General features: G+C 40.6%; 1 protein-coding gene across 4 annotated transcripts in view; it reads right to left on the reverse strand.

The window, feature by feature from the left end:
• The window catches only part of PRRG1 (proline rich and Gla domain 1), a 32,694-nt gene extending 8,541 nt beyond the window's left edge, over nt 1-24,153 (reverse strand). The window contains exons 1-5 of one of the 4 annotated variants that reach the window (XM_035542183.2): nt 14,174-14,277; nt 14,058-14,090; nt 7,538-7,587; nt 3,769-4,051; nt 3,143-3,303 (exon numbers count right to left, since the gene is read on the reverse strand). In XM_035542183.2, the coding sequence (XP_035398076.1) occupies nt 3,143-3,303; nt 3,769-3,862 (255 nt within the window). In that variant the 5' untranslated portion in view covers nt 3,863-4,051; nt 7,538-7,587; nt 14,058-14,090; nt 14,174-14,277. Of the gene's footprint in view, nt 1-3,142; nt 3,304-3,768; nt 4,052-7,537; nt 7,588-14,057; nt 14,292-24,058 lie in introns of those variants that run through there. The other 3 variants (XM_050716567.1, XM_050716572.1, XM_050716573.1) reach the window with 3 other exon arrangements.
• Between the last annotated feature and the right edge of the window lie 1,516 nt (nt 24,154-25,669).

Consider the following 25,669-nt stretch of genomic DNA (forward strand, 5'->3'; position numbering starts at 1 on the left):
ATCTTCTCATCTCCTTTGAGGACCTTTTTATCTTTCCTGTCAGAAAAACGTCAAACGACTCACCTCTGTTCAATCTTCATACTCCTTACAGACATCTACTACATGTTCCCTGGTTCAACTATTTCCAATATATTGTTGTTATACAAGTATTTTTATCTCTTTAGTCATCTCTCTGGTCCCCTGGAACTTCCCCAGCTACTTATTTGCTTTGTAAGAGATAGGGAGGTCAGAGCTGCACATGATATGTTCAAGATGCAGGTGCACAGTTGTGTAATTACATTCTCCATTTTGTTCTCTATGCCTTTACTAGGATTCTTAACTTTCAGGTTTTTGTTTGACTGCTGGGCATTATTAAGCCAAGTTTTCACCGATGATTTATAAATTTGGATCTTGTTCACAAGGCAAACATATATATATATATATATATATATATATATATATTTATATATATGGAATGTTCCCTTTTCCCCAGTATGCATTACATTTGTCAACACTGAATTTCATTTTCTATTCCCCCCCAGTCAGTACCACACATTTCTGCAAATTCTTTCCTGTCAGCTCTAGCCTTTACTATCCTGATAGTATCATCTTTATCATTAATTTTATCATTTTATGTAACACTTCTGAAGATATTGTCCCCAACGCTGCACAATATTAAAGGCAGTCAATACTTTCATGACAGCTGCCTGTATACTTAATGTACATAATGCTAACTTCCAAGAAAACCAATGCATCAAAAATAACTTGAGGGCACTGCTTGGTATTTTAATGTTACAAAATCAGATGTAGCCCACCTCCTCAGAAGACTGCAGAAAAACAAAGAACCAAGTGGACAAGATTAAAAAAATACGAAAGGGTGATTATATAAAACAAAGTACCATGAGATAAATAAGCTACATATTCTTTTTGAATTCCAATCTATCTATACTATGAAATCATTGCATGTCTGTTATTATTAACATACTATGTTACGACCTCAGTCTACTGTACCTACTTCCCCAGACACCAAGTCTTATTAAATGGCTGTAAAGATGGATTCAACTGTGAGATAAAGGACCAAATAAAGCCTAAGTAAACAATGCTCGTCAGGCATGACTGCACTTCAGTGGAGTTTGGAACCCTAGCGAGGTACTAACAACAGAGTTAAGCAACTAAACAAAAAGGATATAGTAGTAGAAACTGATAATGGATCGGGACCTCATTGGAAATTCCCTCTGCACTGTGACAAAGGTTGTAGCACAACAGGAAGTGTAACTATTTCTACTCTAGTATTTCTCAAATACTTCTGCAAGGGAAAGGGTATCTACCGAAACACAGCATGTTCCTCAACATTTAGTAGTGGAAAACAAGCTGAAGTGAGAGGCAACACAATTATAGAATATCTTGAGTTGGAAGGGACCCACAAGGATCATCAAGTCCAACTCCTGGCTTCACACAAGATTACCTAAAATTAAACCGTATGTCTGTGAGCGTTGCCCAAATGCTCCTTGAACTCCGACAGGGTCAGTGCTGTGACCACTGTCCTGGGAAGCCTGTCCCAGTGCTGGCCACCAGTTTGACCGAACACTGATGAACATATTTAGGCTATTAGTGATACTGTGTTAGATTTTATACAAGTTGCGTCATTGTACACACTATTGTTAATTACACAATGAGCTATCATTAGGAATAGCCACACCAAGTCAAGTTTGAGAGGCAAAAAACACGTCTGTGCATGCACTTTAAAGCTTTGGAAAGAAGAGCATTTGCAAAGACACCACACATCCTTACTGCATCATTTTAATAAAGTTTTAATTCCAGCCTTTTCTACCTTTCCATGTATGACCACCAACAAAAAGATGCCAAGAATGTGAAGTGTCCATTAGGTCTTTACAATAACCTTTTTTTTTTTTTTTTTAAACATAGAACACAGCCAGTGAAGGCTAGGACACATCACTTGGGTAAATTCTGAAAGAAGTTCATAATGTTCCCTGTGCCACTTTGCTCATTAGCCTTGCCTGCACAATTTCCCTGTGCAAAAACATGAGAGAGAGAAACTTTTTTTTGAAGAGAAGTTTTCTGACTCACATTTTCTAACACTAGTTTTTCACTTTGAAATTGGGGCTGAATTTGAGGATAAACCTTAATCTGGTCTGTCCTGAATTAGAAAAAAAAATCCTTGACTTTTGCATTAAATATGTCAGATGACACCATCAAAAGCTTACATACTGTTCTTATTAGTTGGGAGGCAATTTAAGATATGTTGGGTATAACATGCAGCTATTGCATCCAGAGCCATTGGCCCACAATCTTCTTTTAATTAGAGAAGCCAACAGACTTACACAACAATTCTGTGTGGGCAGTATCTGCTTCATTCCAGTCAATGTATCACTGCCCTTGCATAACGTACAGCAGCACTGAAATTGTTATTCTTTCCATATTTTAGATCACTGCTGCTTAACAACACACTCTGGGGGCCTGCAGAAGTTACCTTCAAGAAAGACATTTATCTTTGCTTATTTTTAAGACTGCGAATAATCTGGCCACTGAACACTTTGGCCAGCTACGCTGGCACATGGGATATAAAAGCCTATTTTAAATGGAACACTTTTTGATTCACGTGCTCATTTCATGTGAACATATTCCATAAATAAGTTAAGGGGCAAGGTAAGTGAACACTTGCGACCTCTGCTTCTATATATTCCCTGTAATAGTCCCAATGCCATCATTTCATCCAAGCAAGACAACAGCATCTGTGATATGTAGGTCAGACTTAAGTGTGTGATGATACAAAAACCAGTACACATGCTCTTTGGGTAAGCAGTGCTGTCAAACTACATAATGACAGATTTGTCCACGTTTCCTCAAGTGGGGGTATTTATTCATGTTCCTTTTCTTCTCAGCTGCTATTTTTTTTTTTAAGAGCATAATTATCTTTGAGAACTCTGTCCCTTTCAAATTCAGTTTAATTTGGATGAAAGATTCAAAATTTATTGCTGTGGAGTCTAGCCATCTCCACTGTAGACATTAATTGCTTAAAGAACCATGTCAAAATGAAAAAAAACAGATCTAGTGTAATGTTAGAAAACATACAAACTCTCAGCACACCCCAAAATTAATATCAAAACACCTCACCCATCTACAAATGCACATCAATACATACCGTCTTTTCTTCATTTTCAAAAGCTTCTCTTGCTTCTTCATAGGTACAGATTTCTTCTCTGCATTCATGTTCTATATCCCCTTGCTTTAATTCTTCCAAAAATTTGTTGGCTCTTGGATATCTTTTTAACACAGAATTGGCTTTGTTCTCTGCTATGAACACTGAATAAAAGGAAAGACAAGAAAGGTCACTACTGAAATAGATACCCAAAACCTCATGGTAAAACTGTTCAAAGAAAATGCATGTTTAAGAAACGAAAATCTTTTTTCAAAGTGTTCCCCTTTATTTAATACGATAAAAGGCCTTTGCTAGTTTTGTTCGCTATTATGAGCGTTTGGGACTACAATTTCAGTAGTTATTGCTACTTCATAAACGTGATGGACCCCAGTTCCACATCATGTTCATGTAGGCTTAAACAAGACTGAAGCCTGTGCCTAGGAAGAGTGCTCAGAACAGACAGGCATATGCTCAGCTCAAGTAATTTCTTAAACTAAGATGACAAAGAACAAACAAAACCTGCTTGCGAACATCAAAAAGGTATCTGCAACTGCCTGAGGGCATCACAGCCAGAAGAGCCAGAAGTTTTTGATGACAAATATTTCTGAATATTACCTAGTCATACACACCAGAACAGCTGCCTTTATCAAAGTTTAATTCCATCTGTTTTCTTAAGCAACTTTGAAGCAGACTTGCTGCCTTCACTCCAGAAATGTCAGCCATGAAATAGCAACTCTTTTGGGGATGTAGAAGTAGTAGTCTCTCTATTTTCTTAAATCATACACAAAACCCACTATTTGATGAATCAAATCAAATAACCCCAAAAGGCAACCAGTTATGACAAAGGTATTCTTTGCTTTCCTTAGTTTTCTGTTCAAAGAAGAGAGCTGTAAGTAATCTTCTGATCCTTTCCTGGAGGGAAAAAAAATCAATTTTTCTGTCAAATTCCCTGACCAAATGATTTCTACAGTAACACATAGCAACTGAATATTGCACTGATTTTGCACATAGCAAAATCCAGTAGACTGATTTACTCAAAAGGTGTATCTGCAGTGAACGGTGCAGAAATTTTCCAGGTATTTCAGGTCAAGGAAGCATAAAGGTCATGCCAACTCAACACCGTTCTTGGCCTCTCACATAGGGGATCTTTATTCAGCGCATGGCCATACTAACCCACTCATTCTGCCTTCCTGACCTATCCTACCATTTCTGCACTGGTTCATTTACAGCTAGCCTGGGACCTCCAGCATGGTAAGAAGACAAACTCTCACTGTCTGCAGGACAGAAACTAAGTGGTTTAAACAATGATTTATCTATGACTTTCTAAAAACCAGTTTGCTACTTTTTTCCTTAATAATCTTATTTGAACACTAAAATAGGATTTGCAGCAAGTCTACAAAGACAGGTCACTATACTTTTCCTTTCTCGTAACTTAGACGTGGTAGCATTTTTCAGCAATGAAGATACTACCACAATTAGGCTCACCTACTTCACATTAATTTAATTCTGGTAAGTCTCTGTGATGTGTGTACTTTGTTGTAAGTCATTAGACAGTCATCTTCCTTTCGAAAAAGATTAAATATTTGAAGATTAAACTCCAATATACCAGTCATTCCTACACTTTCAGCTGAATACATGTGGTATGTGCACGCACCACACAAATTACATTATTCATAATGCTGCCAGAGATTCAGGGCATACAACTCTACGACTGCTCCTACTGCAATTTTGGTTTCTAATAGCACCACAGATGAACGCAAGGGCACCTCTTACTGTGTAAGTACATAGTATAAACAACACATAAATTAATTTTTAAAAGTCTCTTAAAAAAAAAAAAAAAAAGATAGCTTCTTTATTTCCCGCACAATCCTTCTGACTCCCCTCTAGGCCTGAAGAACCAGCTTGCCTTCCACATGCCTCAGCAATCACGGAGAGTGATGAGAAGGAGGATTTGGCAACATCAGGAAGCCAGCATGCCGCCCTGTATGGGGATGAAGTGCCCATGCTCTAAGTACTTCTCACCAACTCCTCTTGCGGGCATTCTTGAAGTAGAACAAGCTACAGCCAAAACACTCTTAAAAGCAGAGTCACTGAAGAGTAGATAACACACTCTAAATCAACAGTTTCCCTTCCTTCAAAGGATAAAACCTAGGGAATTTCATTTCACACATGGAATCCATCTTTGAAAATAGAAAACAGAAAACTGTGACAGCTTTGCACTGGATGCAGAGGGAAAAGAAACAGAAAAACAGCGGTAGCTGACAACATTCTGTTTTGAAACTTCTGGCTCTCAGAAAGAAAGTACAAATCTTTGTTTCTACATGCACTTTGCAATTTCTCAAAGAAGCAAACATAGTAAAGGTTTAAAATCTGGTATACCATGAAATATTGCATTCACTACATATTGTCATGAGTTTCTAGGTAATAGTTTAGTTTTCCAAAAAAATCCAAAAAAAACCCCAGCAAAGCATACATTTCTGCTGCAAAATGCATTGACAAAGCACGGCAGAGCACTAAAACAATTCAATATTCAAGAATGGCCAATATGGAAGAAAATTCACCTTTTTTGTTTAGCAATTCACATTCAGAAAGCCTCTCTTCTCTCACAATACAGTATAGAAAATGCATATCTCAAAAAGACAAAAAAGCCCACTAAGGACAATAAACCCCACACCATGTTAACCCTGAATGTATCTGCTAAATAATGCTCTGTTCAAACCAGAAATGACTTTTGACCCTGCAAGACTGGAAAGAATGAAATATAAAATCGTTCATTTGTTTTGATCTGTCATTTTTAAAGCTCTGCACACCCCTAATGACTTTAAATCCTTATTGAGAAGTCAATACCAAGGCTGCAAGGAAACAAAAACATGCACTGATCAAAGCAATCTTGATGGAGATACTGACTGAAATACAGTGATTTAATGAGAATCACTCATTGCCTAATGAATCCTATAAAGAGAGATAGTGGCACCATATTGCAGAAACCACGTTGACTTCTTAGTATTCTATGACTGTCATCATGGAGACATTCTGTCATAATTACACAGGAGGGTGTGAAAAAAAACCAAACTCTTTGGGTTGGATTGTCCACCTAACCAAGCTATAATGTGGCTGAATTCACTGCAGCTGTTACTACAAAGCTGAAAATGATTAGGGAAGAATGGCATGGCAAGAATAAAAGAAGTACAATTTAACTTATTTTTTCACGTTGTTAAGGAGATTAACTAACAAATGCAGATAAAAGAAAAAATCAAAATGATGAGTTTAATTAAGATAGACACAGAAACAAATAATCTAAAATCCCTTCTTCCTCCCCATATTTTTATAGAATATAGATGAAGGTATACAACTACCAAATGTAATGCATTGGAATACATTTATTTCTCAAACATGCTTGCACTCAGTGCTGTGTGTAACTAATACTTGTTTTTTAGCAAGCTCTTATGTATCAGAAAGCTACAAAAAAAAACCTTTTCAAAGTCTTCATCTGACATTATTTTTGGAAAGAGTAATATAGTCTGATCACTTTATTATACATTCTCAGGAAAACCTGTGGTTTTCTATTCACACAGTGAATAGATACTCTAGCAAGATGAAGGTCAACCAGAATCAAGAAGAGTCAGGCAAGGGCATGAGTGAGGGTAAACACGTCTCGGCCTGCCAGCTGAAGCTATCACAAAGAAAATTGGCTTCAGGTCTGTAGCGACAGAGAAATAGGGAGCTGCAGTGTGGGAAAAGTATCCTGATACACAGAAATGCTGCAGAAGCAAAGCCAAGGGCATTGTGGACACCAAAGCCAGCTCTATTGAGGCTGCTGTTGACACTCCCCTTTTCTGACTCTTTACCAACACCCAAACAGATTAAAACCTCTAGCAAATACTAGAAGTAAGCACTTCACTTTAAATAAAAAGCTGCAGCTACTGATAAATGTGAGTCTTTCTGTAGGTGATCTTAATAAAACTATTTGGTTTGCACAGGGGAGAGCAAAGAAAAACATTTTGATCTTCTACTTATAATGCTTAAAGACTGACTTCTGCTGTGAGAACCTAGAGTTATTGAAACAAGCTTAGGACGCAAGGCTGGAAAATCAGCTCTGCAGTCTCTGCTCTGCAGCCAGGTTTCAAAGGTCCATGAATGAGTTTGTGATGCTCATTATTACGGTCCACATATAATATATATGTCAGAACAGTAGTCCAATTCCAATTCAGTGTAGTATGGACAAAGAGCTCTGTCATATGTAATACCAAAATCAGTTCGATAGCAGAGAACAATTTTTGTGCAAATTGATTTGGATTTTGAGTGGAGGACAATTTGGGGGGAGTGCTTCATGGGGAAAGCTTCAAAGCTTCACAGGGAAAAGTAAAGAATACACATTCGTATCAAAGTTAAACTTACCACTATCCATGACGATTACTGTCAAGGCACAGAACTTGCAAATATCAAATCTGAAAACGAAAGAGGAAACATCCTGTTGAGTTTGTGAATCATGATGAACAGAGGAAAGTTTATAATAATATATGGGAATCTAGAGAAATGTATAATAGTGTTGGAAACCCTGTGGTAAAGATTTATCCCCTTTTGAGTTGTATCACTCCTGCATACATATTAGCCTTGGTACTATAAGAGTACTATCCAACAAACGATGACTCTTGAGAAAGGGTGAATGCTTCAACCTTTTTCAAAGCATTTCATATTTAGAATATGCAAAGATACTGGTATGAAATACAAGGCGTGTATCATTTTATACTAATCTGCAACCTCTGTTTCACCCAAATCAACTTGAAAGGTTAAACTACTTTTATCTTATCTAAGACTCAAATTCACTCTGCAGAGAACATCATGTCAACTCATTACCTCTACTCTATGGATCAGATTTTTGAAATCCGAATGAACACATGCAAATTCAGAGGCTAGTGATTAAAACGGGATGCCTGCATTAAGTTTGAGGGTAGAACAAGACCTGCAATTTGGCAAAGGAACTTGCCATACATGTAAGGATCCCAGCCCGGCCTACAAGAACTTACACGTACATTATAGCTCATCTTGGAAGGAGAACAGACAAAAGATGCACTCAGGCAAGAAAAAGCCTGAAGCTCATTGTACCCACCAGGCAGAGAGCCAACAAGAGCCACACCTGAAGGCCGCAACAGCCGGCTGAGAGACTGTTTTCAGTTTCTTGGAGTCTTCATTAGTATGAGAAAAGTTAAGAAAATAAAAGCTTTCAGCAAAGGGCTAGAGAGGTGCAGCTGTCTAACCAAGTTGGTAGAACACCACATGAGGTTAAAGATTTTTTACTAATAAATTACCAACTCCTAAAGATTAGCATTAGTTCTACTTCAGAGGCCAAGTTACACATCAACATATCATTCCGTACCCCTGCCCACAATCTCCTTAAAACCAAAACCTCACAGGCAAACATCTCCATAAAAAAAGTGTTAATAGTGTACAAGTGTTGGCTGTAGCTGCTGTAACAAAAAGGGAAAGTTAAGGCTTCCAGCACAGCCCTTCCAACACGAATTTGTCTAGCAAGAGCAGGCTGCAATACTTGTGAGAAATGCTGCTGAAGTGAATGGAGCTCTATAGAAACATCCCGGTCTACTAACAGAATTGTAGGACTGGGACTAGAGGAAATGTGGGACACGGGAGTAAAGCAATTTTAAAGCAAGTTCATCAAGTCTCTGCGAAGGTAAATAAATGCAAATAAATAGTGAAGATTAAAGCAGTGAAATCTCACCACCATGTTTATTATATCATTCCTAAGTATGGTAGGGTAACAGAAGCAGAGGGCTTACAATTTTTTTCAGGACATATGCAGTCTCCTCCAGTAGCCTTATTTTTTCTCAGCAGACTACTCTAAGCAAAGACAAAAACATCTTTGACGCTTGTTCAATAAAACTGAAATTAGCACAGCTTTCTGGTTAGTCCCATCTTTACAACCCAAATATTTGTGTTGAAAATATTGCCAAACTTTTAGTAATAAACAGGTCACAAAAAATCTGTTTACTGGTAACTATTTGTTTCGTCCGATACAACGTGAGTTTCTCTCCCCATTTATTATCCTCCAGTTTCAGGCAGCTTCCTTGCAACAGCTCCTCAAATAGCATTAAGAGCAACAGAGGAGCAAGACCCCCTCCCACCCTCAGCTCATCTGCTGTAACACAGTACATGAAATGAATCTTGCCAAGCTTCTTCCCTCTAACAGGAACTTTTTATTTTATTAAATTTTGGTTAGCCTTTAATATTTCAGCCTTATAACAAATAACTTGGATATGGATTTCAACATTAGCAATTAAGAAAATGCAAAAACATACAGCCCCATCCACACTCACTGAGTCACACTAGATGGCTCTGCCTACAGGGAGGTTTGCTGGAAACGTGGGCCGTGACATCCCTCTTCCCTGCTAAGGGAAGTTTTCCACCGGGAGCTGAGTCTGATACTGTCTAGGTGTGCAGTGCTGCCTTTGCAACCGGCATAAGGAGCTTAGTACATCATAATATTTGGGAATGAAAATCAGAATATTGACACACAGATTGTAAAACTGTGGGAAACAAGTAGAGGAAAAATCAAAAAGAAAACTGTCTTCTTCATTGTAAGTTGATGCAAGTATATTATGAACTAGTGACAAAATAAAGATTCGCTCAGTTGGCAGCAAAACACAGAAGTTACAGATCTTCTCACCCTTCCTTCATTACAGAAGGAATCAGTGCACCCTTCTCCAGGAGACATCAAATCCATCTTTCCAGTCACTGTGGTGCAGAAACTCCCCTTCAGCAGTCTACATTAGATTTTTACGGCAATGACAAGTATTTAGAGATCCCTCCAACCAATTATACCAATTTTCCTCCAAATGTGCATCATTCTTTTTTTATGCTCCCCTGCCTTCCCTCACCCCTCTCTGTATCTGCCCAAGCTTCTTCATTTCCCAGCCTCCTGCTCTCCCTAAACTCCCACAGCTCACGGGCAGTTTCCTGCATCCCACTACCTGCTGGGCAAGAGGCTGATTCGGGACCCAGGCACTGACTGCCCTGCTGCTGTATGGGCAGGACAGAAAACTTCAGCTCACCCAAGAGACCTTCCCACTACAGAAGAACTTCTTGGGTCTTTGCCCTCTACTTAATCATCTCTTCCCCCAAAGGGAAAGAGATTAATAATATTTCAGTCCTCTACCCCCGACAGTTTTGGTTCAAATTGACTAAATAGTTCAAAGATTGTTTGGAAAAAGGGTTTGAATGCAGACGAGTACATGAATCTTTTTTTTTTTCCCTTCATAAACCAGCTAATAAAACTGAAGAAGGTTGGCAACACTACAGGAACATCTTGACCTGCTATTGACTCATTTCCTCCTCCACACAACTTTTTAAATTTAGTTTCCTGCTTTTTAGTCTTCAAGAACCTCACTGAAGGCTAGGATGGTCCTGTGGTGTCAGAGCAATGTTTTTCTTATATATTTCTATATATACACACACACATACACACCAATGCAAGAACAAAGTAGCCACAGATAATATCTTACTAGTGACACTACTGCTTGTTGTATCAGGAAACACTCCTCACCCAAGAGCCAGTCATACAGTAGACAGCATGGATAGTGCTACAGCTAAGCATCAAATTCTGAGCTCAGCAGTAAGCTGACGTATCTGACCAGCGACTGTTCAACAGGGGATCTTTTCTGAGCACACACTTGACCATCGGTACGACGGTAAAAAATACGAAAAAAACCCACAACCCTAAAACGATGAACCACCCACTTCTAATAGAAAATATAAAGACTCAATGGGAAATAAAACGAGTTATACAGTCCATATGAGACAGCAAAGGAGATGTATCGAAGCCTGTGCTATTTACCAGCACTACTGTGCTCATCACCAAAGGGCTGTAGCATCTCACCGAGAAGCGTTTTGCATGACAGTTTATGAAGCTAACATTGAAGCAACAAACCAAGCTGCACATTTTTTTCCATATCTAACCTAAGTATTTTTTCCTCAATCCTGAAGTGTTCACACTTTGAACACACTATGTATAAGCACGAATCACAGAATATTTTTACAAACATTTCCCAAGCTGGTAGTCATATTCTAGCAATGCAGCATATCCCGTAAATTGGGATAACTAATTTCAACAACAAACGTTGTTGGCCCAAGATAATATTTCTGCAAGATTTTTTTGCATTTATTAAAATAACCATATTCTGCCAGCAGGTACTCTTCTCCTGGCTACATTTCCTGCCCACAAGCTAGATTGAAACCTACGTGCACCACATACCATTAGAGGGCAGAGGACCTGACAGAGGACACAAGTCCAATTTGCCTTTGCTATTCTTGCTCACTGTCTGTTACGTATTCTAGAGAAAAACAACATCAAGAACGAAGCACGTCCTGAAGGAAAGGATCCTTAAGGGATAACGTGAAGCAGCGGCAATATCTTGCCTCACTCCATTTCTCACTTGCTGCGTTAACAGGGACTTCGAACACTTAAGGCCAGCAGGCTCTTCTCCCAACAGGGGACGAACGTGCACTCCAGTACCCAGGTAGGGATGGGGAAGTGTGGTTTGTTTTTTTTTTTTTCTCTCTCCATTCTGCAATACAGCCGTAACAGGGGATACAGTTGTTAAGCTTAGTTTTGTAACCTGTACAATTAATGAGACTACTGGGACGCAGTTTACAACCAGATGCCACACAGCTATAAAATTTTTCATACTATAAATATTTAGGTTCTTCTGGAGCATTTTATAAAAGCAAATACATTCAAGGGACACTGCTAAGTAAAACATCAGATGTTCAGTCCAAAAATAAACAACTCTTTTCTAGTCCCCAGCCCTAAATTGTGTGCAGTGAAACAAGTAAAATACTCCTGTGGGAGGTCTGTTTAGAAGAAAAAACGAAAACAGTAAATAATTACACAGGAAGACAGACAATAACTTTCGAACTGCCATGTATTCAAAATGTGGGATGTGCTTACCTAAAAATCCTAGTTCCACCATGTTTGGCTTTTACATCCTTGGAAAAAAGCATTACAGAAGACTACAATTTTACTCATTACGGTCTTTTTAGAAGACTTTTTTTTTTCAGGAAAAGTGCACACAAGGATTTATATGTATTCAAACACTGTAGAAATATATTGCTTTTCCTCCAAGCAGGAAGTCCACAGTTTAAGGATATGGGAGAAGCCTCTACTTAGTAAATTTGATTTGTCTGGAACAGCAGGGTTTGCCATGGAATCAGGCTGGGAATAAAGAGGGATGAAACCCATCGGAAACTACCGTCATATGTACAAGATTCACCCCACCCGAGACTACAAAGAACAAGGGTAAGAGTGAAATGGAACTGGAAAAAAAGCCCTTCAGCTTTATAGATGCTATCCAATCACAGCGTTATAACACATTAATTTTCATTACATAGGGATCGAAACCACAGACTAAATCACTAAGAGACGCTTGTAGTTAGCAGACTGCCATTATGCCTTAAAATCAATAGAATAAATCATCGCTCACAGAACTAGTGTGATAAGTACAACTCTTCACGCAGAGCAGCATTTGACAGAGAGCAGGTTGCTCATGACTGCAGCTGGGCAACGCTTCAGATGGCTGAGGCTGAAGTCCAAGTTTCTGCCTCAGCTTCATTACCCATTCTTTATTCAGTGTGTTTTTGTCACTTTAAAGCTGTGATAGTGTTCTGGCTGCCTGTACTCTGGTTACTCCCAGGCTCCCCCAGTTCAAAGAGGGAATTACTGTAAGTTAAGACATCTATTCCTTCCCCTGCCCTTCAAAACCAGACAAGAACAATCTCCCAGTACACACATTTTGGCGAGCACGACATCTGTGCAGAGAAGTAACACCACTCTCCCTTTGGCGAGGCAGAGCTTTGGTTAGTTTCATTGTTTTGAAGTGCATGGGGACCATCTGGGCAGTCCTTGGGAAAAATAACTGAATACTTACAAAACCAGCAGCACTGAAACCAAAACTGTACAAATGCTCAAGAGTCCATGCCTTTCTCATCAGCCTACATAGCAGCATCCCAGACACTTTAATTTTCTGGAAGCTGCCATTGAAAAATGTTGCTTTAGGTTAGACATTATCACCCTGCTTTGGGAACACAAATTTGGAGTATTTAATTTGATAACCCACTTAAATGTTGATATTGCAATAATTGATTTCTCTTTTTTTTTTTTTTAAATTGGGAATGGTGCATGATTAAACATAGCCTTCACAGTATGATGTATTTTTATCCTGATTTTGTATGGAATCAAAACTAGTGATATTGTGTTACCTAACCATTCTAACTTCTGCTTCCCCAGTACCTTTTAACCAAATCTGACGCAGATTTCTACGTCTGTGCTCCCGCAAGTTTTCCTCGAATACTGATGACCAAGAAGAACAGAGAAAAGCCATTAATGTTCTCAGTGAAGTATAAGTTGGGGTTTCCCACTTGTGGAAGCCTTTCAAGAGGCATGGTGCCTTTGATGACTGTAAATCATTACCCATTTTCACCAGCACGAGGTAGGCAGGCGGTAAGCATACAGTCCCAGCCTGAACAGACCTTTGCAAGCTGCCAAGGCCAAAAAGTTGGAGAGATGAAAATAGGGAAATAGCACACCGGCACAAGGGAGGTGTCTGAGAATACTGTGCTTTGGTTAACAGCTGGGTCACAAAAATACACGTTAGAGAATGGAAGAGAACTCAGACTGTTGAAGTAGAAAAGTGCAAAAGGTGACAGACAGGAAAACAGCTTCATCATAGTTCTGGTGCTGCATGACCTAATTGCTGTTTAAGTAATGGCTTCCAAATCAAACTCAAGCTGTCAGCTACTTTGATACTATCTATTCTAATTTAAGACTTGAATAGATGGACTCTTATCTGCAACATGGATAATAACCTTTACGTGCCCTGTATTTATCTCTATCGATGCCTATACTCACGTTAGTGAGGAATGCAGCGCAATAGGGGTAAGTCTGAAAAACAAAACAGTTGGTGATGAGGACCCAACATTAACACAACATGCATGGTAAAGATTTTCCTTTGCAGTAGCTCCTACTTGATTCCTTGGGCTGAATATTGTGCGGTTGTCGGACTGCATTAGGTATGCTCTCAGAGCACATCTTTCAGTTTATCTTCATCCAAAAGTAATTCAGTTTGATTGCTTTGAAATGATTCTGCAATGAGAAACCAAAGCACGGAAAGTGGTGACAATTGGGAGTTTTGCTTCCATAGCACACTCCTAATCTGAACCAAAACGCTGCTGCAGATATGTCCAGTGTGTATGTAGCGTATGACTACACTCAAAGAAGTTCAGAAGCTTTGAGGAAGGAAGCTCTGGGTAAACCATTCATCAGCAAAGAATTAAAGGTCGTCAGGGGACAGCAGTGAATGTCTGGCAAAACTTCCTGTGGTGCTGCTACAGAATCACTTTGACAGACAAGTAGCCAAAAACAGAGGTAACACAAGAATCTCCCTCAAGCAAGAAAGTAATCGCTAGGGTGCTAGTTAGGAGTAACACCTCCCAGACAGAACCCCACATTTTTAGGACATCACCCAAAAATGTCAGGCTTATCTACAGATGGAGGGGAAAAAAAACAAAACAAAACAAAACAACACCAACAAGCAAAACGACAACAAAAAAAGGCAAAACAATAAAAACTCAAGAAAACAAAAAAAACAAGGAAACAAAAAAAAGTACACCAGATTTCTTAAGCTATCTATGTGCTTATCTTATCTTCAAAAGCTGTGTGCTCCCTGTGGAAATTGAGCAATGCTCTGGCTCTAAGAATTCAACCTTGTTAACCCACTAAACTCTATTCAAATTCAGCTGAAGCGATGTGTTGAACACACTTAAAACTAATCACAAGAAAAAAAAACCAACAGCATTGCTAATACACAGGACACCACAGGGCCCAATCTAAGAATTAAAAATCTGAAATGCCAGTGTTTGCTCAGAAAGACCAGAGGGGAAGAAAAAAAAGACACAGCTAATCAGCTAACCTGGTAAGCAGGGAGATAACCTAGCCACCTCCCACAACCTCAAAAAAACAGGACAGACAAAAAGCATCCCCCACGTGTAGTGGAAACCTACTATTAGAGACTACAAAGTTAAAATCTGGTTTATGAGCACCATTATTATACGCACTTTCAGTAACTTTCTCTCCAATCTCTGTTACCAGCTTCTAGAATAATAAAGAAGCACACAAAGTCAATTTATAATAAGCCAGGGAAACTCCATTATGATCCTTCTGCCTTTCATTTACAGGCAGCTGAAGTTCTAAATAATGCATTGATAAATTCTTATTCCACACTATTAAAGTGGCAGCTGCTAGCTCTTTTCATGAAAAGAGCCACACGACCTATATCAGAATTGCTGCAGACTGCTTCATTTATAGAGTGTTTTCACCCATAACCTTCCTAAACTAGAAGCAGCTTTGAACGTGCACTTGTTTTACTTTCCTCCCGTTCTGTGCTCCTGATTCCATGCAAATGAAACGTTTGCATGTTTTGTAAATTACAAACAAGCCAACTTCCACTTTGCAGTTCAAACCATCTACTGCTGCTTTACAGATGACAAACTGAGGGATATGAGTCAAAAGCTTCCAACTCCAGTTATAAACTGGGATGTATGCAGATTAAAAATGACATGCTGCTTTAAAAAAAAAGGGGGAAAAAAGGAAAAAAAAACCTTTGTGTTTGAATAACCACTGTATGACAAACCACTCACTTTAAAGCGGGCAGACATTTCGGGTGATCTAATCAGACCATAGACAGTCTGTCAGGGTAAATTGGTCTTTTGGCTATACACTTGTGACCTAGCAGGTAATTACATTACAGCTCTCCATTATTTCTCACGATAGGAGAAGCAAGAGGGCACCCACTGACCTGAGCTGATGTGGATGTAAATAAGTACAACGACCTTAATTTTCACATAGCGCTAAAGTTAGGGAACTTGCTGCTGCAAGACAGCGTTGAGGACAAACATTGAAATGTTTTTTAAAAAAAAGTAAAGTAAAAATGAACAAATGGATGTAGATTTGGCAACTCCTGCAACACACAACCTCCAACTGTATCCTCTACCCCAGGAAGATCCTCATCAGCTGATAGTCCAGCAAAACACCAAGGGATGGATCACTCTGCCCATGCTCTGCCGTAAGACACCTCCCATGGCATCTCACCCCAGCTCCTGGCACAACACACAACGCCAGGCTGACATTTGGGTTGATCCAGTTCTTAGAAGCGTATGCTAAAACAGCTAACCGTTTAGCTTCCAGCAAGCTCCAAGTTATTAATGCCCAGTTTAGTATCTTATGTATTTACGATCAGACAGTTTCCAAGTGTTTCAACTAAAAAAGTTCAGGAGCCATCTAGCCTTCAGATCTTCAAGTTTTTTTCGAAGAAAGCATGTATTATTACATCTTCGGAGGTACCATATATACTTCTACTGGTAACGATCTGGCTATAAAAGAAGGGAAGTGGTCTGGTGCCCAGCAAGGAATGAGTAACTCTGCTCAGTTCCTCTCCAAAACAGTTTATGGGTGGGTTAGGGCCAGGGAGGTAAATACCTGCACATAAAAATCGAGCTGATAAGTGGCAAGTGGTCTCTTCAATGGTTCCTGCCCTTCACTATCTACAATCTCCCCAGACTCTGGGTCCCACCTCCCCCTGCCAAATCGACACATTCAGGATAAGCAAAAAGTAGATTATAACCCTGCTGGTTTTATAAAGCCTTTTCAAAGCATTTATAGGTCAGGGAGGAGAGAGGAAAAAATTACTACATTTACTTCAGATTATGCCTCTCCAGGAAAGGCAAAACACTTTCTTCTCCTTCCCCCCTGCAAGTGACATTTAAACATATTTTTCATGGCCAGTAACAAAGCTGCTAGCGCTGCAGGATACATCAGAGTTGTTGTAAAGAGCAAAGATCTGGCGAGGCGTCACTTGATATTTGTCTGGCACTGCCCATCCTTGGGATGTGAAGGAAAGCCGCGTTTTATTTGGGATACAAAAATCAGAGAAGGGTCAAGCGACAGTACCTGGTCAGAGTCTCTTCACAAGGCTATAATTTCATCGCACGTATGGTGCTTGCCCATTCAGAAAAGGTCAAAAGACCATGGCTAAATAAATATGTACTTTTTTTTTTTCCTACCTGGAAAATCTTATATTTCTTCTCCAACACATCTTAAAACGCAAAACCATGACGCAAATGTCACAAATAATATCTTCACGGATTTTCCAGTAACACAGGCTGGCCGTACAAAATTCAGCCTCCAACTGTATCAGTCTGTATCCAATATTCAAGCCTTCTTTTTGCAGATGAAGAGAAAAAAAGACCTGAGATTCTGTACATTTGAAAAAGATTATCCTCGACTCCCTGAACCTTTTCTTGAAATTGTTATAATGGGGTGAAGGGAAAGAAGCAATAGCTACTTTACTTCCCTCTAAATTCCTGATATTTTGAAGTAAAAGGGGGGAAGATAGGAAGGGAGGGAGGGAGAGGGAGATCAGAATGTGCATTTTCGTAGCCAAAAAACGCCTAGATAAATTCACGCATCTTTGCTGTGCAGGCAATAATTTCATAATAAATCTAAGCCTGCTACTTTGTAAAGTTTATTTTGCTTTTCTGCAGTGAGGAAAAGGTGAGGTGAATATTCTGCTCTGTAAGTAAACTGCATTAGCACTTGCTTGGTAGGCCAATGTCTTACACCTCATTTAACTTAGAAAAATTATCCAGAAGCAATACAAAGTAATTTCTCTAGCTTAGTGCAGCACTTCCCAGAGAAATGTGCAAACAAAGCCTTCTCTTCCAAATATCTATGCACCATCAGCATGTTTGAATACAAGTTTCCACCCTGCCTGTTTTCCCCTGCAGCAAGGCACATATGACGGCATTTCAGAGCATGTTTTAATGGGATTTTCCAGTCAACCAAAAATCAAATTGCACAGAAGTGCCAGAAGAGTTATATGAAAGCTATAAATAGATATTTCATCTTATCAATTATATGGTTACTAGAAAGAAGATAATGAGGCACAACTACTTCACTGATTTTTATGAAGTTTTGTCACATTAGGGAGTTACAGAAAGGCACACAACACACACATATATACATATATTTTAATACCACTACTTTCTCTCCCATAACGCCCACCCCTCTCTTCCCCGCCCCGTGGAACTGGGGGGCGCTAATGCAGCTCCGTGCCCTGTACTGCAGCTTCACAACTCTTCCACCCACCTCCCTCGCCTCTCCTCTACCCCTTTGCATTCAAAGGCTGCTGCAGAAAAGAAATATAACTTCCTAAACTGCTTTTGCCACTGAAGCCAACCTACCAGTTAACTAGTTTTGCATTCCTCCTTAAGTTACCTTCAAGTCGCAATAATAAATTAAATTCCGTTTAGAAAGACTGAAATCAAGTACCATTTTTCATTTTACACACTTGCAATTCTGTAAGAATTGCTAGAAATGCGAAAGTGGAATACTTCAACAGTATTTCTTTTTAAAGGGTGCGAACACAGTTTTCCTATTTTTAAGACTGCTTTCCTTTAGCAAGAGGGCTTTGCGTCTATGTGGGGTTTCCTCATGTCCTCTAGTCCAACCCATTGGTCCTTTTCAACCACCTAGTACAGAACAGTAGAAAAATACAGTTGTATTCACAGAAGTTTTCCCAAAGAAAGCAAACTAGTATAGAGGATGGAACCGTTTTGAACATCGTAACTCAGGAAAAGACTTGAAGTTACCATCGAAATAAACACCAGAGTAAAGCTTGAAGTCACAGCCTATCATCGATCAACCACATGGCATAAATCCATAGAAAACAAAGCTACATGAGTTCCAGTAGTCACAAAACCACCAGTATCACAGCGTACATACAAAGAATTTCTGATACTTTCCAGCACTGTGGAAACACTAGAGCACCTCCCAGAACTAGAACAATAAATCTATTGATACTCTCCTACTCCTTATAAAGTGATTCAGTACATTACACATTCTGCTTTTGAGTAAGAAGCACGCAGAAGTATGCAACAAAAACAATTCTGAAAGATTTTGGCTTTCAAAAATCAGTTTTAAAAGATTTAAGGCAAGAAAAATGTTGAACTCACTTAAACACTGACATGCCAAATTAATGTGCAAAATTAAGTGTATTTGAAGATACAATTTATCTTAGTTATGTTGAGAACACACAGAGTTAAAATGGTTAATTGCTGAAAACTTTATTCGCAACAGAAAGGTCCTCTACCAGCATCTGCACATCTAACGTTCGTTCCTGAAAGATTTAAAAGGTGGCAGTGGGAGGCGCTCTGCCCACCCCTACAGGCTGTATACCTACCCCAGCACCTAGGGAATGTCAAGGGGAGAGGAGTCCTCTAATACGTGCAAACAGATCACTGATGTTTTTTTTAATTTGGTTAGTTCTGTTGTGTACATTTACATAAGAAATACACTGCAGGAGTCATTGGAGAACATTCCTAGGCTTTCTGCCCACCAGCAGCTGCATCTCCACTTTTTGGATTTCTGTGTAAATCATTTCACCTGCCCAGAAATTTCATCAAACCTTTGCCAAGAGTTCCTGAAGAACAGCCATAGTGAAATCGCTTTGACACTCCATTTTTTCCAGGACAACACAGACGTGGCAAGCTTGCAGCTGGTCATGTCCTTACAGCTTGGCATAAGGGGCCTTTCCATTAAGGGTAAGTGCGTTCACCTCGCTCCTCACACTTTGACTTTGCTCCCCCAGATCTATTCACCAGCTCCTTGCCCCTCTTGAAGATCCTCCTTGTGCCTTCCCCTCTGAGCAGCCTGCTGTTGCTCTTCCAGGATGTCAGCAGAGAAAGTTACTGAAATACTGATGCTTTGCTAAGAGTTCCTGTACATCAATCCCAGCTAAAGCTGCTGTCTGGGCAGGTAGTCCCCCCCTACAGCCTGCTCCCTCCCTCAAGCCAACACCACGGGGTTTGGCTGGTGGCCCTGTGGCCAGCCGGCCAGAGTCAGCCCAGTGGAAATCCTTCTGTGTGCGTGTCAGCACATGAGTCGGTTTGACTTCTCGTTTTAAAGCAAATCAGCTCCCTGGTCCAGCTGGCTGCACACTGCTGGGAGTACTACTGGGGAGGTGGCCAAAATGCAAAACCTCGCAAGGATGGAGGGAAAAAGCAAGAACTCTTGTTTTCAGGCAGCAGCACACACTTAGATCAGTTAAGCTGCTTACGAAACCACGCACTCGGTTCTCCAGCCTAAGCCATGCCTTTATGTTGCTGCTGCCCACAGCCCTGATAAGCAGCAGCAGCAAACAGAACATGGCACAGTGAGTCCGTTTCACTGCTGATACTCAGACTGCTCAGCCCCACTGAAAGAAAATGTCAAGGACTGTGCTAATTTCAGCTGCTGCAGGACAAATCTATAGGAAGACAGGCAAGAGTTTGCTAATGATACTGCTGTTGAGACCTCTTTCCCTCCACAGCGAGAATGGAGACTAGGGAAAAAAGACCAGGAAGGTGCTTCTCCTCTCCCAGCTTTAGCAAACAGCTTGGAGAGGAAGACTCCACAAATAAGAGCTGAAAAATACACACAAGGTCAGTGAATAGCACACCGATAAACCTGGAGGCACAGGCAGGTGCAGAAGTTCACAACTGATGAATGCCACTGTCTGGCAGCGTTCCTATAAACTGCCCAGCAAAAAAACTCAGCGAGCTAACAAATTCATGGTTTTTGAGCCCCGAAGGAATAATTCTTCAATGTTGAGTAGTGAAAACTTAGAAATATGGCTAATATAACAGATATTACACACTAGGCAGTTAATTTAGAGGCAGGGATTCAAGGAGGAATTGGTGTAAACTGATCCTTGAAATTGGTTCATGGAATTCATTATTACACTATATGGAAACAAGGAGCTCACAGGAACAGGAATATCCAAAATTACAACGACAGCAGATAATGTCTTGCTGTAAACAAAAAAAAAACATCTCACGTAATCTACGGTTCTGTGAAAAAACAGAAGTTCTGCAGTTTCAGGCAAGAAAACGAACTATGATAAACTGTTCCAATATTACTTTCCACGTCTTCCCTCCATTTTTTAGTATTACTTAATCTGAACGCTGTTGGAGTAATCTTATTGGAGCAGACTGACCGCTATGCTGAAAAACCAGAGGTATGTTGAGTGGATAATCATAAAACATGAGATGCCAACTTTCAACAGTTGTTTCAGAAGCAAGGTGAGAAGGTTGATTCAAATGCTTTAAAGGAAACCCTCCACTGAGCAGGTACACAGCACAGTGCAATGGATAAGATTTGAGTGATCTCAAGCCTCTAAGACATCTGCTCAGAAAAAAATTACACAAGGAGGGACTCTTAGTTTGAGAACAGGCAACATTTCATTTGCCACTGTATTGTTTTAGGAGTCTTTGCCCTAAATTCCAACATAACGGAGCTGGGTTGTACAAATGCTTCTCATCAGTTTTTACAAATGTATTTCCGAAAAGGTGAGTAACTTTTACCCAAAGTTAGTAACGATTACATAAAATATCTTTAAAAGTGAGCCCCAGCCTGAAAATATGTATATATCATTTTCAACAAATATATGACTAGTAAGCCAAAACACAGGGTGTGATTTTAGATGGTTAGCATGCAATTTCTTTAACCCTGTTTGCAGATAGGCTTTGCTTTTGAAATGTAGCTATTTTAATAATGATATTCAGCAACCTTGGTTAAAGCACCAGTCACTTCATAATTAGTACCATCAAAACTAATGGCAAAAAGAGAATGGTATAAGCTTATTTCAGACTTGACAAATGCGTATCCCATTTTACTGAACAGGACTCAGTAAATAGAACAAAGGTAAACAAGGAAAAGCCTGGGTATTGTCAGATTAGATTTCAAGAGGTCAAATAGCTACTGACATCTGAACTCAAACAAAAATAGCTGGCAGCGGAACAGACATTAGACATGAGGTCATTTAATCCACTCCCTTACCAGTTCTGTATTATTTTCTACTGTGCACTGCAAGTACTTTTGTTTATAATGTCGAAGGGGAGAGGAAGCAAGGGATGTGGGGAGAGACGGGGGGGAAAAGCAGGCTGTCTCTGGAGGCTGAAGCAAAATAGGCACTAGTGACATGAGCCAGACAAAGACGGCACACTGGAAACACAGTTGATAGGAGTTCATGAAAGGGTAAGACTGTATGGAAAGCAGCAGAGAAGTTCAGAATCGAACTGAGAACCTGAAAGCAAAAGACCTTAACAGGATTGCACAAAAAATATTTTTTTTGCCTATAGGGAGCTGGAGAAAATGTGAACATACAGAACAAATGAGATTGACGAGATTAATGGACAAGCGGAGTGGATGGGCAAAACGGCTTTGTTTTTTTTCTTTTTTCCCCAGTACTTATACTGGGAGTGAATGGTACCAACTGCATGTTGTGTTGCTCCCTCGCCCGCCCAGTTGTTGATAGGAGCTGCTGGGTAAGGGATATGATCTGGGGTCAAAAGCAAGTCAGACTTTTTTTCCCCAGCAGGATTAATCCTCTGATCCACCTCACCAGATGAATATGGAACAGTTATGCTATTAGAAAGGAAGGAGACCACAGAGGTATGCAGGGCAGCATATGGGAAAAGAAGAACAGGAAAAAGGAAAGGAGCTGCTGTAAAACAACATAGCAAACACAAACTTTTCGCAACAATATGGCCTAAAATAATCTAACACTGTACTGAAGCATATTCTGTCCCTGCTTTTGCCTCAGAGTTCCTTCGTGACTTGACAGAAGTCGCTTTAAAACGCACACAGTTAGTGCCCACGCTTAAACACCATTTTATTTGAGAGACACTTTTCTCAAAATCCAAGTGTTTGATTTGTAAAAGCAGCAGAGGCTTAGACCAGCAATTCAATTTATTTGAACCTGTGCACTTAATGTAAACCACGATATGGAAGTCGAAACCATGAAAAAACACAGATCCTGGGTGTTCCTGAACCAATCCGCACAGCTTTACCCTCCATTCTTCATATGGAAGTACAGGGATGATAACTAACAAAACTCTCCCTAGACGAGGAAGTAAGCAGGCATTTGTCAAGTGCTGAGATGTCAACGTGACAATAGACAAAGACACAGAAGAATTTATAATTCAATATTCGAAGCAGAATGTGAACGCTGATTTGAACAGCATTCAGAAAACAGATCTTGAGGTCACACTGCCTACGTACTGACCACAGGCCAAAACACTTCATCTCATTCACACCCTGAGCCAAACAGGAATTTTTATGCAACAAACAGCATGTTATTACCTAATACAAAACCGTAGTTCAATCTAGATGTGCGAGGAGGCTGAACTGAGGTTAACTAAAGAACTTTTAATTTGTGAGAGCTTCTGGAAATGACAATCGTAGCGCAGTTGTGTTACTCCCTACCTTTAACAAGAGGAAACTGAAGTCCCTATGTTATAATCTCAGCACCTAGACATGTTATAACCAGATGCAATGCTTCGCTGTTTGAGCTAGCGCATCAACTTCTAGCAGGAGTTGGCTGCAGATCTCTAGGTGAACTCGCATGAGAAACAGACAATCCCTGTTTTGCCCGGGGATTTCCTGATACTTGCTAATTGCGAGGGCATGGAGATACTCGGGAATCCCAGGCTCTCTCCTAGGCTGCCCTGGAAGACACACTCCTTTACCTACGAGAGGTTGAAGCGAGGTGGCCGAACAGAGGAGCAAGAAGCCTCACTCCTGCTCTCCCGGGCAGCTCTCCCCCATCCCATCCCATCCCCTCCCCTCCCCTCCTCCCCGGCTCCCGGCCGCGCTCCCACCGCGCGAGCAGCAGGAACCGCGCCGCCCAACCCGCCCTTCCCGGCCAGGTCTGCTCAGACCGCCCGGCCGTGCCCCACCGCCGTGCAGCCCGTGACGAGGAGCCGAGCCCCGCCGAGCCCCGCCGGCCCCTCCCGCCCCGCTCCCCCCGCACTCACCGCCCGAGGCAGGCGCGGAGCCGCCGCCGCCCCAGCGCTGCCGCTGCCCCCCGGCTCCCCGCCTCACGGCGGCGGCCGCACGACGCATGCGCCGCGGGGGGGACGGGGCTCCGCCGCCCGGGCAGATGGGGGCGAGGCCAATGGGAGCCCCGCCCCCAAGAGCGTGGCCGGCGGGCGCTTCATGCCCAGCGGGTTAAGGGTGGGGGTGCCGCCATGTTGCCCTCGGGGGGTTGGGGGAATGCGGGGGGAAGGGGGATAACGGCGCTCACACAGCTCGTGGCCCGGTTACAGCCGCCACCCGCAGCAGCAGCGTGGTTGTGAAGGGTTTAGGACCCGCTGGCAGAAATGGCAGCCTGGCTGCCCCCTCTGTGCCAACTTCAGCTGGCACAGAGCATAGCATGCCATTTTTCCCATGACATGGAAGCGAAGCATGCTATGAATATGCAGTGTTTTTCCTACTTTACGTTACTGCCGTCTTTGTACTTAATGGTTTCAGATGATAGCAGGTTATGATACTGTATACCACTACTTTTTACATTTAACTTTACCGACAGTCAGTAGAAAAAGGAATGAGGTAACAGCTTGGCCACGTAGACATTTAGGTAATGGAAAGATGAGACACGGTTTGCAACAGTTCAGGCGTGTCTGAGCTTCTTTAGTGGATCGTGACTTCTAATTTAAAGCCAATGTTTTCATATATGTCATTGATACCAGGCATTGAGACCATCAGAATTCAAATAAAAGTAATTTTATAGAATTATCTAGAAATTCAACTCCTTTGAATCAATGGGAGACAAAATATCTAGGCTCTTTGAAAGTTGGCTAAGACCCTGACAACAAAAGGCCCTCAGGAGGTCCCATATACATTTAATATCTAGCTGAGTCTGCCAGGTCTATCAGGCCTAAGTCTTTGGTACCCTCCACCAATTACAATTCAATCCCGTAACAACCCACCGTCCTCCGAACTGATAACAATTGCAACAGTGAGACAAATGCTATTTTTGCTTATGTTGATAATACTTTTTAGTTTTAAAAAGGCATTTCCAGTGCTATGAAGAAGGAATTCAGAGAAAACATGTATTTTTAGAACAAAAGATACACTTTAAATTATGGGATTTTTACTACTTTTCAATACAGATAACTTCATTTTCCATTTAGAGTTTGCCTTTTGGCCTGAATCACCAGATCCTCTATTTTGAATTACAGACACATAATTCAGTAAACAAATGTTTTATTTATTTTCAGAAATGAAACTGTGTGGTGTAATTCAATATACATATACCAATTAGGTTCAAATGCAATAAAAATAAAAGGACATGTTATGACTCAGCTGCAACTTTAAAAATATTTTACTAAATAAATGATGGGAAAGGTACAAATTTTAGATACGCTTTCTATCTTGGAGTGGAATATTCTTCAGAATGACAAATGGCCTCAAGTTTGTGCTAAAATAATACCAACTGAAATTTCCGTGGTGTGAACAAAAAATAGTAGCAGGCTCCCTTACATGACCTGAGAGTAAGATGCCTTCCTCACGACGCTCCCATCTGGCCTTTTGCATTTTCTTGTAGGTGACGAGGAGCAATTTTCATGTAAAATGCTGAATTTCTC

The sequence above is a fragment of the Cygnus atratus genome, chromosome 1 (genome assembly GCF_013377495.2).
Source record: "Cygnus atratus isolate AKBS03 ecotype Queensland, Australia chromosome 1, CAtr_DNAZoo_HiC_assembly, whole genome shotgun sequence".
Classification (NCBI taxonomy): Eukaryota; Metazoa; Chordata; class Aves; order Anseriformes; family Anatidae; genus Cygnus; species Cygnus atratus.